At 38.4% G+C, this 19,991-nt stretch overlaps 1 protein-coding gene across 3 annotated transcripts in view; it reads left to right on the plus strand.

Annotated features, from left to right (window-relative positions):
* The window catches only part of man1a2 (mannosidase, alpha, class 1A, member 2), a 116,305-nt gene extending 98,286 nt beyond the window's left edge, over positions 1-18,019 (plus strand). For all 3 annotated transcript variants that reach the window (XM_078232675.1, XM_078232673.1, XM_078232676.1), the window contains exons 9-13: positions 4,832-4,947; positions 7,820-8,039; positions 9,704-9,876; positions 11,794-11,909; positions 16,459-18,019. In XM_078232675.1, coding sequence (XP_078088801.1) covers positions 4,832-4,947; positions 7,820-8,039; positions 9,704-9,876; positions 11,794-11,909; positions 16,459-16,591 — 758 coding nt within the window. In that variant the 3' untranslated portion in view covers positions 16,592-18,019. The remainder of the gene's footprint in view (positions 1-4,831; positions 4,948-7,819; positions 8,040-9,703; positions 9,877-11,793; positions 11,910-16,458) is intronic.
* The last annotated feature ends 1,972 nt before the right edge of the window (positions 18,020-19,991 follow it).

A 19,991-nucleotide genomic window follows, 5' to 3' on the forward strand; every position in this document is an offset into this window, starting at 1 on the left:
TTCATTTGTTTTTTTAAATTATAAACTATTCCTGTTTGATTTGATTTATTATTGTCACATGTATTAACATACAGTGAAAAGTATTTTTTCTTGCACGCTATACAGACAAAACATACCGTTCCTAGAGAAGGAAACGAGAGTGCAGAATGTACTATTACAGTCATAGCTAGGGTGTAGAGAAAGATCAATTTAATGCAAGGTAAGTCCATTCATAAGTCTGACAGCAGCAGGGAAGAAGCTGTTCTTGAGTCGAAGCTGTTCTTGAGTCGATTGGTACGTGATCTCAGACTTTTGTATCTTTTTTCCGGTGGAAGAGAGAATGTCTGGGGTGCATGGGGTCCTTAATTATGCTGGCTGCTTTGCCGAGGCAGCAAGATGTGTAGACAGAGGCAATGGATGGGAGGCTGGTTTGTGTCATGGATTGGGCTACATTCATGACCTTTTGTAGTTTCTTGTGGCCTTGGGCAGAGCAGGCGCCATACCAAGCTGTGATACAACCAGGAAGAATGCTTTCTATGGTGCATCTGTAAAAGTTGGTGAGCGTCGTAGCTGACATGCCAAATTTCCTTCGTCTTCTGAGAAAGCAGAGGCGGTGGTGGGCTTTCTTAACTATAGTGTTGGCATGGTTGGGGGGGGGGGGGGGGGGGGGGGGGGGGCGGGGGGGAGGGAAGAGAGAGAGAGAGAGAGAACCAGGACAGGTTGTTGGTGATCTGGACACCTAAAAACTTGAAGCTCTCTGTGTATCAAATAAAATGCTATTGAGAAAGCAATACCCTCGAATACTGTTGGTTTGAACAGTTCTTGGTCTGTAGTCCAGGCACAACAATGTTTTATTGCCAGTTTTGCACTATGTTTTTTCATGCTAATGTAAAAAACAGGAAAACAAATATTGAACGTGACCATTAGATTTTTGGAAGTTGAAATAATTTCCATATGTGCTTAAGATGAACATTGTTACCCTGATACACAATTATGAAATCAGCACAATTATTAAATGAGCACAGTCTAATTCACACCTAAATCTGGAGGCGATTGTGGTTAGTTGACTAATGCCATTTTAGGGGCAGATAGATGAGTACATGAGGGAGAAAAAAATAAAGGCTGCTGTTAGGGTTAGGCGAAGTAGGCGATGTGAAGCATAAATAGTGGTGCAGAGAGCAGCTGAGCTGAATGGCCTGTTTCTGTGGTGTAAATTGTGTAATTATATGTAGAATTACCTAAGTTTTCTGATTGTAATGTTGATAGTAAGCCAGAGAATTTAGTAAAGAAACTTGCCATAAGCACTCATAGAACAGAAATTCTGTTCATGTGAGGTTCCCTATGTCCATCATCTGCACCTTTAGATTATATAAGTGCCTGAAGTGCCTTTCATAATTTGACTGCTAATTTAATGATGTGGCGCATATCTTGTTTTTAGGCCAATTTTTGTGCCAGTGGCAATTGTAACTGTGAATGTTGACTGAAATGAGTTGCATAATATTTATCTTGAAGGATTAATATAAAGTTCAAAGAGAAAGCTTTTTTTATTGCCCCTATTTTAGAACTAATGTTATTCTTGCCTTGTGTTAACATTTAACAAAAAATGTGTTTACATTCTGCTCATGACTAGTGTTGCGTTTTCTACATTATTCCATCTTCCCAGCTATCTGGTTTAGTTTAAAAGAAAATAAAGATGAATTGATGTATTTATTTTTAAACATCATCCTTGTATATTTGAAAACTGAGTAGATGTCGATGTAATTCTGTGGCTGATCATTGCACTTTTTAATACAATTTCATTTCCAAAAGAGTGAGAGTGTGTGTGTATAAAGAAAAAAATCCTTAAGTTGACGAGTCTTCTTGAAAACAAATTGTCTTAACTTGAATGAAATCTGGCAGTTCTTAAGTAAGAAAAAGGATGCCCTTTTGTTATCCTAGATACATAAGCTCATGATTAGTGGATTATCTTTGAGATTTCTACCAATGTCCGCTAATTAAATGTGAACAGAAAATAGTGAATGGGGAATAATGAGGAATGTTGCACGTGTGAACCTTTAAATAGAAACTGAGCTTTCTAAAATTATAAGATTTGTTTGTAAAAATATTAACTTTTGGGCTTCTGCAGTTGAATTTGACCCTTCAATTTATTGGCTTTGTAAATTACAGTTGGAGTCCTAACTCTAATCCGTAAAATAACTTGTATTTGGGGCAATACAGTAGTATTAATGCCCAGAATTAAAAGACATGTAAAATATCACTTAATTTCGAAATGATGTGGTCCCTGCTGCACGGGGGGAAAATTGATTTCTTTTCATCTGTTTCCTGGATGAGCTTTCTCGTGAAACAATGTAGCCCAGATTTTCCGGTCTCTAGTTGATCAAAGACCAGAGGTACCCTGAAATATCTGAGTGGGAGCCATTGGAAGTCCCAACATAAGCACATACCTAGTACTTATGGGAAATTATAGACTTCCTAGATAGCTCCATTATTGGCGAGCACCACACATAATTACCCTGGTTTCAACGTGGATATAGTTTTTTTGTAGTAGGTGTGAAACTAGCAAAATTCTTAAGTAAATCAGTTGATATGCAAACTACTCTAGAACCCACAGCAATGTTCTCACCTACCTCCCCAAAACAGTGCTCACATCCTCCCACACCTTGGACAGTTTGCATCCCTATCATACAGTGCTCACCACCCCCATCCCTCAGTCAGTGTTCACACCTTCCTGCACCCCTTCCTTCAACTTACTTGGAGTCCCTGGCCAATGGCGGAAGAATCAGCATTTTCCAGGGTGGGGCGGGGGGCGAAAGGGGGTGAGCAGTCTCGACATTTTCATACAAAGAATTGCAAGTGATTTAATTAGAAATGCTGGCCATGAGATATTTAGTAATTGTAGATCACAGAACCATAGAATTGTTACGGCATTGAAGAAGGCCATTTGGTCCACCATGTCCACACTAGCTCTCCAAATGAGTATTATGACTCAGTGCCATTCTCCTGTCTTTTCCTTGTACCTGTGCACATTGTTTCTATTCCATTAATCATCTGCTGCCTCTTTAATACCTCGATTGGACCTATCTCCACCACACTTCAAGGCAGTGCATTCCAAACCCTAACCACTCTATAGTGAAAATGCTTTTTCTCGTGTCACATTTGCTGCTTTTGCAAATTACTTTAAATCTATGCCCTCTTGTGCTTGATCATTACATGAGCAGGAAGTATTTTTCCCTCTCTACTTTGTCCAGCCCTCATGATTTTGAGCATCTCTATCCAGTTTCCTCTTAACCTTCTTTCCGAGGGGAACAGGTTCCAATCTATCCTCAAAACTGAAGTTTCTCATCCCTGGAATCATTCTTTGTAAACCTGTTCTGCACTGTCTCCAATCTGTTCACATCATTCCAATAGTGTGATGCCCAGAACTGATACTGAAGATCACATTTTCTGCTGTGAAACAGAGCTGGAACTAGCAAAATTTGCACAAGTTTTGGACATTTCAACTCTTGCCTCCCAGAACAGGGCATGGCTTGGCCATTCCTACACTCTGCCAAGGCAATGCCTGATTTTCTATGATGGAGGCTTCAGGGATCAGCCACACACTTGCATGCTAGCAGTTTTTCTTTTCCTGCAATTAGTGTCAGTCACAACTGTTCCAAAGCTAATAGAAAGATTTGTACCTTTCGTTCCAGGGCAGCTGTCCAGTTTGTCCCTCAAATAGTCACTATTCTTACGTAGCATTTTTAAAAGGTTAGCAGAGTATTACAATATTAACAGCCTCCCAACTGAACTCTGTATTCTAACAAGGACTTCTGTACGTTGTGATCAAATCTCGGAGCCTGTTAATAGCCTAGGCACAGATGCGAGGGTCAGCTATAATGCTGATTGTTACCAGAAGTTTTATCTCATTTTTTTGGCCATAACTTTCATAATAGTTTGAAATCTTAACTATGAAATGATTACTAGAAAATCTTTCACTCATGTTAGTCATCAAAAGTTGCTTAAAAAATGTTCATGGTGAGCATGGTAACTTTGAATATTTTGCGCTAACACCATGTAAAATTGCTCTGAAAAGAGTGGTTTGTTGCGTTTAAAGAATTCCTTGAAGGAACGAATACGTCTTGATATTTTGGGCAGTGTACTCTGCCATTGCCTGGAGGAATAACTAGAACAAATGAAAGTAGTAGCTATGTTGAGTGGAAGATGGTAATATTCCAATGCAACCAATTTTGATGAAATCTACATCTGTCCTTCTGACCTCTTGAGTGTTCCCAGCTTTTTTTATTAAAACATCCCCTATGGTACTCTGCTTCATGATGCATTGTGAAGAATCACGGATTGCCCCTGAAATTGCTTGGGTTTTTGCTTTTCCCTTAACTCTAGCTTGATGGATTTGCCTTTGTGCTTCTAGTTATTTCAGTGGTGCCAACATTTTTGCAAATTACACGTATTTCTAATTCCAAAAGTTAATTTCTGGTGCTCCGTGTATTTGTATGCATGTTTTCTTGCCCCTGATTAAAATTACTTCTCCCTGCGTCTTCATTAGTTATGACATTTCCTCAAATCTAGGTTAAATAATTAACAATTAGTGATTTCATTTGTATTAACAGGTCATCGCCTGATCTGTTTATGTGCAGGGATCATTTTCCAAACGATTGATTTTTTTTTCACTCTGTCTTGGCAGCTCCATCTACCTGTTGAGCACTTTCTGTTTCAGTATTTTAAATTGATGAACATTCAAGCTTGATTGCAATACAAATGACTTTATACACAAACGCAACAGATATTGTATTGCTGAATAAAAAATATATGGCCTAGTTTTGGATGTGAATTTTGTTGTTTCATTTCTGTGCAGATCATACCTCTGTGGGTGGCCTGGGAGACAGTTTCTATGAATACTTGCTGAAAGCTTGGCTCGTATCTGATAAAACTGATACAGAAGCAAGGAAAATGTACGATGATGCTATGCAGGTAAACGAAAACTCTCTTGAAGTGCTGAACATGAGTTTGTGACTTTCTGTAAGACACAAGCAAATTTATAATTGGATTGCAAGAATGCATACTTATATTAACCCACTTAGTATAGCTGACCTATTTGCAGGTTGCAATACAAGTGAAAACTCAGTTTTACCAATATTCAGTTGTTTCCATATTGAGTAATGTTCTGTGGTAATAAGGGTTTATCAAATTAAATCTTATACTGCTTGTTTGGGTATCATACAATTTTCTGATATTCTGATAAATTAAGAGGATGCTGTGATAAAAAGCAATATAATCTTAGACCATAAGACATAGAAGCAGAATTAGGCCACTCGGCCCACCGAGTCTGTTCCGCCATTCAATCATGGCTAATATTTTTCTCATCCCCATTCTCCTGCCTTTTCCCCATAACCCCTAATCCCTTTATTAATCAAGAACCTATCTATCTCTGTCTTAAAGACACTCAATGACCTGATGTAAGAGTTATGAACTTAGAAGTTGATAGCATTTGTAATTGCAAACTTAAAATGTTGGTTGCCTCACTATCTTCATTTAAAGGACTCGTAAATTATTACATTTATAATTTTAACCTCAGATCAAGTTCACCAATTTAGAAATCTTTCAAATATGAATCTAGTGGGGCAGTGGGAGTTGACGTGTTAATGAACTGAATTAAAACTGTTACTCATGATGATTTGGGAAATCATCTCTGGTGCTCCCAGCAAACATTAACACTGTAGGCCGTTGCAGTCTCCTTTTTAAAAACAAATTGCAAGAAGCTAGTTTCAGACACATTAGGAAGGGAAATAATGTTGAACAGAGGTTGTCTGGCAAACGCTAAAATTGGAGAAGGGAACATCAGAACTGAGAGTAGGAGTATGCAATGAAACCCCTCGAGCTTGCACTGCCATTCAATGCGATCATGGCTGATCTCATCTTGCCTTCACCTGCCTGCTCCCTGTAACCCTTCATCTGGCTACTAGTTAAAAACCTATCTATCTCTTCAAATTTGTTTAGTGTTCCAGCATCCACTGCACCCTGAGGTAGAGAATTTCACAGGTTTACGACCTTTTGACTGAAGTAATTCTTCTTCTTGTCTGTTTTAAATCTGATGTGGAGATGCCGGTGTTGGACTGGGGTGGGCACAGTAAGAAGTCTCACAACACCAGGTTAAAGTTCAAACGGTTTAATTGGTATCATGAGCTTTCGGAGCGTTGCTCCTTCATCTGGCTCCTTCATCACCTGATGAAGGAGCAGCGCTCCGAAAGCTCTAGATGCTAAATAAACCTGTTGGACTTTAACCTGGTGTTGAGACTTCTTACTGTTTTAAATCTGCCACCCCTTAGCCTAAAACTATGGCCTCTGGTTCTAGAATGTCCAACAAGGCGAAGCATCCACTCTACATGTACCCGGACAATCCCCTTCCCCTTCAGCTTCTCATATACCTCAATTAGATAATTAGATCTAAACTGTTCAATCTCTCAAGACAATCCTTTATCCCTGGAATCAATCTAGTAAACCTTCTCTGAACCGCCTCTAATGCATTTATGTCCTTCCTCAAGTAAGAGAACTAGAACTGTGCGCAGATGCGGTCTCACCAATGCTCTATACAGTTGCAACAGCATTTCTCTACTTTTATACTCTATTCCATTAGCAATGAATGCCAAAATTCCATTTGCCTTCCTTATTACCTGCTGCACCTGTATACGGACTTTCTACAATTCATGCACAAGGACACCCAGATCCCTTTGCACCAAAGCATTTTGAAGTTTCTCTCCATTTAGATAATAGACTGCCTTCTTGTTCCTCTGACCAAAATGGATAAACTCACACTAATCCATGTTAAATTCAATCTACCACTTACCTAACCTATCCATATCCATTTGTAAATTTCTTATTATTTCTTTGTGACTTGCTTTCCCACCTATTTTAGTGTCATCTTCAAATTTGACGATAAAACATTCTATCCCTGCATGCAAGTCATTAATATGGTTTGTAGGTTGTTAGGGCCTGAGGACTGAAACGGGTGGCACACCACTAGTTTCAGCTTGCTAATCAGAAAAACACCCTTTTAACCCCGCTCTGTTTTCTGTTGGATAGCCAATCCTATATCTAAGCTAATATATTACCCCAACCCCATGGGATCTTTCCTTGTGTAGCACCTTATCGATCGCCTTCTGGAAGTCCAGTTACACTACATCTACAGGACCACCATTATCCACTTTGCTTGTTACATCTTTAAAGAACTCTAACAAATTAGTCAAATATGATTTACTCTTCCTTAAACCACGCTGACTCGGACTTGATCAGGAACCAAGTCAGAAAGGAAGAGAATCAAGAACAACTGTTGAGAAGTCAGTTAGTGAGATCTAGTGAGAGGAAGGCCAATAAGTGACCCTGCGAAGGGAGAGAGCCATGACTTGAATATGTCGTGATCTTTATTCAATGCTAAGATGGACTAAAAGTAAATTTATTTATATTTAGCTCACTAATTGGAACAGAAGTGAGCTGCTGCTTTTATTAATTTTAAGGATGAAAGAGAAGCGAGTTGGTGTGAAAGTTTGTTATATCTGTTGCTCTCTATGTTCACTTGCTGAATGACATAAAATCATTTATCTGGCCACTAATTGTTTCTCACTACACAAGCAGGATAGCCAGTTTAGATGACGAGGTTCTGTTGTTGCATTGCTGAGTTGTATTATTTTCAATTTTGAGCAATATTGGCACACCGTTGAAGGTAAAGCACTCAGACCATTTACTGGAATGACCAGCACTAATGTACCTGAGAGAATATCCAAGGCAGATCTGAAATTTGGTGCAGTTAGATTATTGTCTTTTTAATCAGTGCTTAAATTTCTGGCAGGCTATTGAAAAGCATCTGATCAGGAAATCAAACACTGGCTTGACATTTATTGGGGAATGGAAGAACGGTCATCTGGAGAGGAAAATGGGCCATCTAACATGTTTTGCTGGCGGAATGTTTGCTCTCGGAGCAGATGGGTCCCCAGATGATAAAGCAGGTCATTATCTCCAGCTTGGTGCTGAAATTGCTCACACCTGTCACCAATCATATGACAGAACAGGTAAGGTGCAGTTCTCCGGCAGAAGCATTATGATTACACCTCAATTTTTGCTGATTTAAAAAAAATTATACATAAAAAATCTCTGGATCTACTTCTAGTAATTGATAGAGTTCTCTTTTGTGCTATTAGAATGCAATTTTAATGCATTTATTTTCAACTTTCTGGGCTAATCGAAAACTTTCTTGGAAGCATTTATGAATTTATTTTTGTCGAAAGGTGAATCAGATGATAAATCCATAAGAACAGCAATTTAATGCATATTGAAATATAAATTGAACTAGGATACAAGTGAAGCTGAGTTTGAATTGTAATTAAAATTAATTTGACCACCTTATAGACACGAGTCTAAAATATACAATTTGGTTTTAATTACTATGCATCAGACACCTTCACTGAACAACAAGGATGGATAGTGTAGGGGCTAGCTTGTACTTCTGGGAGGTTGCTGTGTATGTTTGCTAGCTGTGAAATAAAGCAGCTTAACAAATTGTATCCGTTCTTGTCTCAACAAGTATTTTCTCAGTCATCTTTGAAATGCTTGTGGTGGTGCATCACTGGGGGCTAATATTATTTTACTCATGGTTTAAATTATTGAGAAGGTAAATATTCAGCTGTACAAACACACTCCAAAACATAAGACACTCAGACAGGGGGAGATTGCCAATGTTATACTCTGAGATTAAGGCAAACTTTTTAAAGTTGTAACAGTCACCTTGAGCAACATTTTTGATGCTAACTTCTTCTAGAAGTCAGATAGGACTTTGTGTGGGCTGGTGTTTTATTCTTTCTCATAAATTTGCACAAATTTCCTGTTAGATGAACTATTAAGTCACTGGGATCAACCAATTTCATGCATGGAGCAAGAATAGTGCAGCTGTCCTCTATTCAGTAAAGCAGATCGGTGTGGCATGGTAGCACAGTGGTTAGCACTGCTGCTTCACAGCTTCAGTGACCTGGGTTTATTTCCGGCCTTGGATGACTGTCTGTGTGGAGTTTGCATGATATCCCTGCATCTGTGTGGGTTTCCTCTGGGTGCTCCGCTTGCTTCCCCACAGTCCCAAGATGTGTAGGTTAGATGGATTTGCTATGGGAAATGTGTGGAATTACAGAGATGGGGGCGGGATAGAAGGCCTGGGTAAGTTGTTCTGTCAGAGAGTTGGTGCAGACCCAGTAGGCCGAGTGGCCTCTTCTGCACTGTAGAGACTCTGATTCTATGAGATAATTGGTAATACAGTAAAAGCTGAATTCCTTTTGCATTTTCTGCAGGATCCTGTTTATTTGCTAAATCGTCTTGGTTATTTTGCCATGAATCTTGATATTTTTCCAAAATCTTGACTTGTACTTAATCTGTGCTGGGACTGATAGTACAAATGATAATTCTTTTCACTCCCAAAAATGTGGGCAAGTTCAATTTTAAACAATCTGGAAAGTGGTGTGAAAAATCCTTAAAATATTGGTTGTCTACATCAGTAAATAGTACCTATCAATTCTGTGTATAGGCACCCATCATACTGGCAATGTACCTAATAATTTTCAACTATTTTTAATAAAGGTTAAAAGTTTGAGAACTTTAAGTAGTATTGAGATTTGTTCATGATTTGCTCATTTTCTATGATGCTGTGTTGACTTCTATTTATTCCATCTCCCTCTCTTATTTTAAACAGTACTAAAGTTAGGCCCTGAGGCTTTCAAATTCGATGGTGGGACAGAGGCAGTGGCACTGAGACAAAATGAGAAGTACTACATCCTTCGACCAGAAGTGATTGAAACCTACTGGTACATGTGGAGATTCACACATGACCCCAAATATAGGCAGTGGGGCTGGGAGGCAGCTCAGGTGAGAAATGCAAAACCACAAAATGGAGAAAAATAACTTTCAGGTGGCACTGATTTCAGAAAAGTCATCTTTGTGCATTAATATCCAAGTCTTCCCCTTTGCTGTATGAATAAAGAATATATACCCATTTGTATATACCTCTTGGCTAAATGAATATGAACGGGACTAGTTGCGTAACTTTTTCAAAGCACGGTCACAATGGGCTAAATGACCTCCTGTGCTTTGAGATTTTGTGGCTTTCCCCATCTTATTCACACTCATTATTTATGCTGACAAAGCTGTGATCCTCCTTTTTCTCTCTGTCCTCTCTCCTCCCCCCCCCAATCATCTTTTTTTTGCCTCTCCCTCTCGTATTCTTTTGTCTACATAGTTACTGCCATTATAAATTCTGAGTTTTTCCAATTCATTGTAGAGGATGTAATTACACAGGCTGGTATGTTTTGGAAATTATAGATGGGAGCATACTGTTATCCTATCTGTGCTTCCAGTTTGATATGACAGATAAAGCCTGCACCTTGTACTTGATTGTTTGGTGGTAGTTTCTAGTATAAAAAGGTAAATGCCTTGTTTATGAAAGCCTACTTTGACATTTATAGTTTACCAATTTGTGACATTATCATTCATAAGGGATCATCTTAAAGGGATACCATATACCTAATTTTAATTATTTGAAATATGCATAAGCATTAAAAATATTAAGAATGCTGGAAAGGCACTTGAGATTTCAAAAAAAAGTAAAAAGCCATCTATATAAATCTATGTTCCATCTTTTCAAATTCCTCACTTCCCCACTATTGTGAATAGACGACTTCACCAACCTCAGGGTATCCTCCAGGATACACAGCTTCTGTTGTGGTCCTGGAGAACCCCTATTCTGGTCCAGTTATGACAGGAGTGCCAGAGAACAGTGGTCAATGTCAGGACAAATATTTGCTTCTGGGGAGGGGGAAACATAACATCATGGTGACAGATAAGAGTGGATAAATCAGCATTGGACCACAGGCCTACTTTCAGTTGCTACATAATGGATGCTGTTATGAGTAAAAGCAGCAGCTTTATCTTCAAAACATAATCCCTTAAAGATATGTAATTGATGGGCATTGAGTTTGGGAAAGTAAAAATAACTTTATATTGATATGTTATGACAGAAGCTCGACAGTAAATTGTCGTGCAATATATTAATTACATTGTTACGAGAGTAAACCACACTCAAAAGACTCTAGCACCGCTCTTGATCTACCTTGAATCCTTTCCTATTTGGTGTTTGGCCAGAAAGCCTCCAATAACTCAAGTAATGTAATTTTGGCAATTCCTGTGATTTTGATTCAGTTTGCAGTATAAACATGGCTTGGTCATCAGCAAAAAGTATCAAGAAAGTATATACTGTGCTTTATCCCTGCTCACCAGTGATAGGTTGGTTGTCAATAGTACTCGCCTATTAATGCCAATGAGACAGAATTGATCAAAATGTTGTTTCGAGAATATTAGCGAGACTTCCACAATTTAATTATAGGCAATTTCCCCCTATCCTCAAAATAAAATTGGCTAGTTACAATTTAATTAAACTTCAGTCAGCAGTTGTTGAGAAGAATTTATCAATTTTGAATTCTTTAATTATAATGGTTTAGAGAAAGCTAGCTTTTTACTTATTTATAGGACGTTTTAATCTCCAATTGTGTTTCTAATGAATGAACGTTTGATATGCCTGCAATTACTTGTACTAATATTTCACAGGAAGATTGTTCTAACTTATTATCAATTGTTACAACGTGATGTTCTTGGATTTGTTTATTGTGAATACATGTTCCATTTCCAGATCTTAGCCAGCAGCATGTTATTGTTGATAATTGTATAGTGCATCTACCTACAACAGGAATCTTATGAAACTATATTTTGATAGCATGCTTCTGTTTTCAGGCTATTGACAAGTATTGCAGGGTAATCGGAGGATTTTCGGGTGTTAAAGATGTCTACTCTTCATCTCCAGCCTATGATGATGTGCAACAAAGTTTCTTCTTGGCTGAAACACTAAAGTAAGCAAAAAGTACTTAAATCTAGCTAGATTTTTTTCCAGTCGTTGTTATAAAGAACTTATTGAATCCTGAGTATTAGTTTATAAAGAGAAGGAAAAGAGAATTTATAAAGAGAAGGAAAAGAGAATTTTTTCTGAGATAAAAAGTAGTGAAAAATAATTTGATGTAGTATTTCAGATATTGCCACTCTACCTTAATAATGAGACAGATTACATGGACTGTACTTCCCTAAATGTGAATTCCCCCCATCTGTAGTTCATTGTCAATACTTATCTCTAAATAAAACCATGTATAACATAGGGAACAATATTCCTTCACTGTCACTGGGTAAAAATGCTAGAACTCCCTGCCAAACAGCAGTGTAGGTGAATGTGCACCACATGTACTACAGTGGTTCAAGAAAGCAGCATACATACCATCTTATGGGCAATTAGGGATGGGCAATAAATGCTGGCCTAGCCAGCAAATGCCCATATCCCATGAATAAGTTTTTAAAAAAAACTTGAGGTCTGAAAACAGATCCGAGTAGCTATTCCTGGCTGTTTTTACATAGGTACTCTAACAAAAATTATCTAATTATTGAGAGAAATAATAACACCATCATCTGCAATTTCCCCTCCAAGCCACACAACACCCTGACTTGGAACTATATTCCATTCCATCACTGTCACTGGATCAAAATTCTGAAACTCCCTTCCTTACAGCACTGTGGGTGTATCAGTACCAATTGAACTGCAGTGGTTCAAGAAAATGGCTCACAAGGGCAGCTTCTCCAGCAATTATGGCTGGACTACAAATACTGGCTTTGCCAGCAATGCTCACATTCCATGAAGCAATTAAAATAAAACTCCACCATCACTGTTACATGAGCAGTAGTGGCAGTTTTTTCAGTTTTCATCTTTAGATCGTGAAAATGCCAGTACGTATGCAGTGATGTATTTTCATACCTCTTTCATTCCAAGTGTGTGGCAATTATTAAGTGAAATTATCTGAACACATTTTTAGCAATTTAGGCAAAATTTACAAGCAAAAATATTTTAATTAAGCAGCTGTTTCTTTAAAAATGCATGTCGATTTAGAATTCAGTCTTTCTTCCATGAGCCATGTAAGTTGAAGCCTGTTGTAGCCACATGCGTTGTATGAAGCGGCAATGCCTGTATTACAGTCATGTTGCAGCAAGCTTTTATTTATTAATTCCCAGGAAGTGGACTTTGCTGGCTCGGCCAGCATTTGTTGTCCAACTCAATTGCCCTTGAAAAGATGTTAGTGAGCTGCCTTCTTGAACCGCTACAGTCCATGTGGTGTAGGTACACCCACAGTGCTGTTAGGGAAACTCCTGGGTTTCGACTGAATGAAGGAATGGTAGTATAGTTCCAAGTCAGGATGGTGTATGGTCTGGAGGGGAACGTGCAGCTGATGCTGTTTCCACGCATCCAGCTCTTGTCCTTCTAGGTGGAGTATATTATGAATACTATATGGATTAAGTTTACTGAATGACTGAGATACCGTATTTTTAATCCTGGAATAGTTTTTGTTTATAAGAAATATATGTATGGTTTTATGTTTTCAAATGTCAACAAAAATATTCATACCATACTTCTGAATTTTAAAAAGCTCAGTTAAGTTGTCTCATAACCTTTTATACCTTCTATATTCCATGGAATGTACACTTAGTTTATGTAATTCCCCCTTTTGAAATAACCATTCATAATATACTGGTCATTCTGCACTGCACTCCTTCCAAGGTCAATAAATCCTTTCTAAGAGGTAGTGCACAAAACCTGTTCACCACTCCAAAAGTGGTCTAAGCAGGGCTGTATATCGCTGTAGAAAACCTCTTACCATTATAGTCTAGCTCTCTAACTATGAAGGCTAATCCAATTCGAGACAATTCCTGGGGTGATGATGATGAGAGATTGAGGAAACTGGGCCGATGTATTTTTTTAAAAATCTGGATTTTACAAGAATGAGGCGATCTTATTCAAACATTAAAAAAAACTTACAGGGCTCAAGATAGATGCAAGAAGGATGTTTCCTCTGACTGGTGGTGGGGCTGATGGGAGGGGTTGATAGGCGGGTCTAAAATCAAGAGATACAATTTCAATAAGGGGGAGGCCCAGTGAGATGAAGATGAACTTCTTTACTCGGGGTAGTAGATTTTTGGAACTCTCCAACACTCAGGGCTGTGGAGGCTCAGTCATTGAGTACGTTCAAGACTGAGATTGATCGATTTCTAGATATTGAAGACATCAGGGGATAAAGGGATAATGGCATTGAGTTAGATGATCAGCCATAATCTAGTTGAATGGCAGAGCAGGCTTGATGAACTGAATGGCCTAACCTGATCCTATTTCCTGCGTTTATAAACCTGCTAGTTCCATCTGCTGGTCACTATGCACTAATGCATTGGTATTGCATTAATAAAAAGTGCAGTAAATTCTGTTTGCTAAGAACCAAAATAGGCAACAGATTTCAGTGGATGGGCATATTTAGTCAGCCTGTTATGATTCTTGGCTAGACTCCCAAGTTGTAGGTGAGATCCAGTTAGGGACCAATAAAGTTTTCTTTAAGGTAGACAAAGTTTGAGATTCGAAACACTTGCTAATAGGAGAAAGCCACAAGTTTCCACGGGTTTTGAACAAACAGAAATTTTGCAAGGTCAGAAAGGTAAAACAATTTACAATATCTATTTTATACTCTAACGTTCAAGGTAAATATGAGGTACATGTGAATTAACGTGGTTTGCCTGTTTGACACACCACACTATAAAATAAATGATGGGTACAATCAAAACACATTCCATGGATTTCTCAACAAACCACCCAGACATTAGTCAGAGAGTGAGTCAACCAATCTTGCTGAAATTCGCTCTCTCTCAAGGGTTTTCAGTGTTCACCTTTGAAGAACTCGCCTTGAAACTCTCCAAATGTTGTTCCCATTCTGGTAGCTTCAATGACAGCTCATCTGGCAGGGTTTCAATCTCGTCTTCGAGATTCCATTCCCCTAGATTCCTGAGGACATTGAAATATCAAGCATGGTTTCATCTCTTCGGCTGTGCCCAGCTTAATACTACTACTTCAAAGTGGGGTTCCTTTACCCCAGTGGCCTGCAGCACAAAGTCACCAACCTTTGGCTGCCTTCTTGGATCTTCAGGGCTTCTCTATTGCCCTCAATTACCAGACTCTGACAACATCAATAATGGTCCACCTCACAGGGTTTCAGTCTTGCCTTCCAAGATTTCATTTCAGTGGATTCTTGAGTATACATCCAACCACCAAATTACAGGTACAACTTCAGATTGTTGGCTGTGCTGAGCAGAACATTGCTAATTACTTTCCAGAGTCAAGCGTGGTTACTGGTCACTTGGACAAGATGGGGAACGGCGATGCCTATAGAACCATATCTCAGTACAAATTGCAACCTTCAGAAAAACTTGGTGGGGTGAATGGTGGTTGTGACTAAGGGAAAATAAAAGTCTGCTATCACTGACATGCATGGCTCTAGTTGCATATGGATATCGTTCACACAATAGTAAATCAATAAACATTGTAATAATCTGCCAAACAAAAATTTAATAGAATTTTTGATTTGGACTGTAATCGTAGCTATAGAGATGAAAAATGGATCCATTTGTAAGGATGATGTTGTTTGAGCTGTTAGTCATTTTCACATTGTTTAAAAATGACTTGTTTGTTTTCAGATCTGCGAAAATAAGTTGATTGTTTAATCATGCAATCTATCTGGAATGCATTTGTTAATTTGGCATTGAAAATTGACAAAAGTGAATTACAAAAGTCCAAAGATGTGCACGTTAGGTGAATTGGCTGTGGTAAATTGCCCCTTAGTGTCCCAATATGTGTAGGTTAGATGGATTAGCCATGGTAATTTATGGGGTTATGAGGATAGGGTGGGGGGCGAGGGCCTATGTAAGTTACGGTTGTCAGAGAGTCAGTGCAGATTTGATGGGCCAAATAGCCTCTTCTGCACTGAAGGGATTCTATGATACCAGCTGAGAGACACTCTGTTTATCACTGAAGAAAACAATTTACATTTTACTGCTCTTAGCTGAGTGCCATAAGAGTAAACTTTGCACTTTTCTGCGTGAAAGCCTTTTTTGTCAACAGGTGGAGGCAGTTGAAAGGCCTTAAGCAACATGCTAGCTGAGAAGATAAAATCCTCTTGCTCCATTCAAAAATTCTGTTTCTTAGAAAAAAAAGAGCATACATGCGATATGATGTTCTAAAGGGAGATCCACCAAGAATGTTTGGGAACCTTCAGGAGAACTCCATTGCAGAAATGTGTTTATACAATGTACATGTTCCAATTTAATGAATGATTCTGTTTAAACATTGTACTCCTCCACTTGCTGGTGTACCCCTTCTTGTAAAACTGAGTTAAACATTCTAGAGTGCCAGATTTTATCTGCAGTCTGCCATATAAACTAATTACTGTTGCAGTAGACACAGGAATGTGACCTGAAAACTTAAATATCTTATTTTCATAATTAGCTTGTTTCATAATGGCAATGCTGTTTTGTTTTCAATTTCAGGTACTTGTACCTCCTGTTTTCTAGTGATGACCTCTTGCCCTTGGACTATTGGGTTTTTAACACAGAAGCTCACCCTCTTCCTGTTTTACGTTCTATGAACACTACTCTCTCTGGAAATGTGGCACTTCAGTGAGGATTCCCAAGAGAACTGAAGGTGAACTTCACTGTTGCATCTCAGTGCTAGCAGGACAAGTGCAACAAATCTGCTGGGGGAAAAAAGGATCCTATTCAAAAGACTCAAAAGATTTGAGATTAAGCCGTGCAGGAAAGGTGTGGACTACTGGGATAGTACATCTTTCAGAGCAGAGTAACTACGAATGTATAAGTTTACAATGGTGTAGTTGGCAATCAGTACAGTACTCAGGCTGTACAATGAATTTTATGGCAGATGTTCAAAGAAAGCTAAACAGCACTAGATGTATGTAAGTAGTACAGGATTTTGTTTTTTTCCTGCACTACCTGAAGCCATTGAGAGTCCCTGGTAAGAGTGTAATAGTCTCAGTTTTTAAAGACACAGTATCCCTTTTGTGGAGTCATCCATAAATGGTTCTTCCTAACAAAAAGTAGAAGAACAAACTATTTTTGTAGGAAAAACCTTGGAAGAGGCTGCTTGTGAGGCTTTGTTCCAGTTCTGATGTTGCATATGTTTGCAGACATCTTGGGATTGTTGGAATCTTGCCAGTATAAGTGTGCTTGTGATATTTCTGCACTTTGCAAATTTTCTTTACCCTAAAGGAGCCTTTGTGTTGATTTTTTTAAAAATCTATTGGTATCGCTATTTCAAATGTGAAGGCACAGTTGACCTTCAGGCTTGGTTTGCTTAGGGAGAACTTTAACTTCTCTTGTATTGTATTTTTGGTATTGTAAAAAGATGTACTTTTTCCAGATTTTCTGTTCTCATTTGAATGCAAAATCTGTAGCATTTTGTCAATATTCTACAGTATTAGCCTCAACAGATGGCTGGTGGCTGAAAGTTTGCACTTCAGTTGAAGCTGAGCCATTTAATTGTGGTAAAGTGCTTGCAAATGTGGTTCTCACCTTGCATTCTGCATTCTTTTATTGGCTGGTGTTCAAGAGTAGTCAGGCTGCTCTTTAGCACCAGTGGATAGAGGTCCTAACAGACTGATTAAAACTTCTCTGGAGATGGTACACATCTTTTACAGTATTAAAGAGATGAACTTCTGTGTTGTTGATTTAATCAAGGTCTGTGAAACATTTTAAATGTCAGCTTCTTGACAGTTGCCCTGAATGAAACCTACACAAAATTATCCTTAATTCCACTCTTCACAACTCCCTGCACAATGATAAAACATAAGGCAATCTTACAAATTTATTCTATACACTCTACTCCTCTTAAATCAGTTTAAATTCTCAGATTTCAGATTTGAGTAGTAATTTCTCACTATGCTGTTTTATTTATGTTGCTTAATTCAGTTTATTGGTATTTCCGTTATTTCGTGCAAGAAGTGACTTTGAATTATTAGGAGTAGACTGTATGCATAAGTTTAAGCAAACTGAAACAAAGATGTACTGAATGATTAAAAAATATGATGTCTCTGAGGATGTTTTTGTTTACGACATATTTACTTTTATGATCAAATAGCATTTTTGCCTTTCTCCTCTTACCAGATTGTTTTGTTTACAAGCTGTTCCAAAATATATCTGAGGGATTGAGGGCAGAGGAATTCTTTCATAATCTACTAAAATCGGGTCTGCGAAGGGAGCTGGTATTTACCAATTCTAATAAGTGAAAAAAAAATTCTTACCTTTCCATCTTCCCTACCCTATATATGTGCAAAGAGCAAGTCCATGGACTCACCCTTCCCTGGTTAAGAACATAGCCCAGTATCAATTCCATTCTGCAGTTGGCCACTGGCAAGTATAACAGCAGCTCAAGTTGCTCCCCCGCACACGCACACACAAACGCACACCATTTCTGGTAAACTGTTAACCATTTAATACCCCTTAAGAGGCCAGGCATGCTGACATTTGTAAATGATTCCCTCTCAGTCTCTGTTCCTTTCCCTTCGATAGGAGCATAGAAACAGGAGCAGGCTGCTTAGCCCCTCTTTTGCCATTCAAGGATATTGTGGCTGATTGTGATACCTTTGGCTACTAAAAATCAGTTTGATTTAAAATTAACAGGTGATCGAGCTTCAGTCGTATTTTGCAGAAAAAAATTCTAACTTTCTACCAAATTGTTTCCTAATTTCACTCCTGTAAGGTCTGGCTCTAATTTTCAGACTATGCCACCAATCTTAGATTCCACAACCTGCAAAAATAATTTCTCTCTATCTATCTTATGTGTTCCCCTTGTATCTCAAAAACTTTGGTCAAGTCAAACCTTAATAGAAACATAGAAAAACTACAGCACAAAACAGGCCCTTCGGCCCCACAAGTTGTGCCGAACATATCCCTCCCTTTTAGGCCTACCTATAACCCTCCATCCTAATAGAAACATACCAACATAAAGTCAAACCTTAACCTTCTAATTTCCAGGGAAATAGAATCCTAGCTTTTGAAATCACTCGTCATAATTTAACACTGAGTCTAAATATCATTCTGGTAAATCAACACTACACTCCCTCCAAGGACAATATTATGCTTCCTTCCAAAATATTCACCCTTAACCCTTCTATGTTAGCTGTGCTTTGTGATTAATGGAAAATGGGTAATCCTTAGGACATATTAAAATAGTATGGTTACAACCATTTTTGCATTGTAGATACTTAATGAAAATAGTAGATGATTTTGTTCTCTATCTTTTCAAGGCTGAATTGTACTTTGCTTATTTCTCTTTCCTGCTTAGTACTCATCCATATTTCTATACTTGGACTTGTTTTTTAGTTTTAATTTTTCAATCAATGCCATTTGCAGTCTCCCATCCTATTCTGCTGCTACTTTGCTACTGAGTCATTGAACTGTCATTGCTTCCCAAATTTGTGCATCTCTGCCACAAGACCCTGTTTGATATCTCCAATTAGGTTTCTGTCTCTGCTACAGCACTAGTCAAGGTTACAGATGGCACTCTGTATGACTGTCACTGTGTCATGTTACCCATTCCTGTTGTTCTTGACTACTCAGTAATCTTGAGATGGTTGATAACACCATCTTCCCCCAGTGTCTTCTCCATTATGCAACTTAGTTCCATGTTTGCCTGTTGAATAACATGTATTCTCTCAGTCACAAAGATTACCTACTTGCATGCCTGTAACATTGCAAGTCTCCACTCCTACCCTTCTGCCCATCTGCCACAGAAACTCTCATCTGATTATTTGACAGAGCATTTTGTCGCCTATATAATCTCTTTTTTGTTTACACAACAGCATTCTGTTCATTACTCCTCCCCCCACCCCCCCCCCTCTCCCCCATCTGAAGTAGCAAGTAGGAAAGCTTTCAAGATCTTCTGGGACCCACGTGGACACTCATGGCTATGATGTTGCACTATGATATCATAGCATACTAATATGCTCTTTTGCCTGTAAAATAATTATTCACACAAGCTAATCTGGGTGAATTCTCTAAAGTATTTA

Source organism: Mustelus asterias, chromosome 17, assembly GCF_964213995.1.
Source record: "Mustelus asterias chromosome 17, sMusAst1.hap1.1, whole genome shotgun sequence".
NCBI classification, from domain to species: Eukaryota; Metazoa; Chordata; class Chondrichthyes; order Carcharhiniformes; family Triakidae; genus Mustelus; species Mustelus asterias.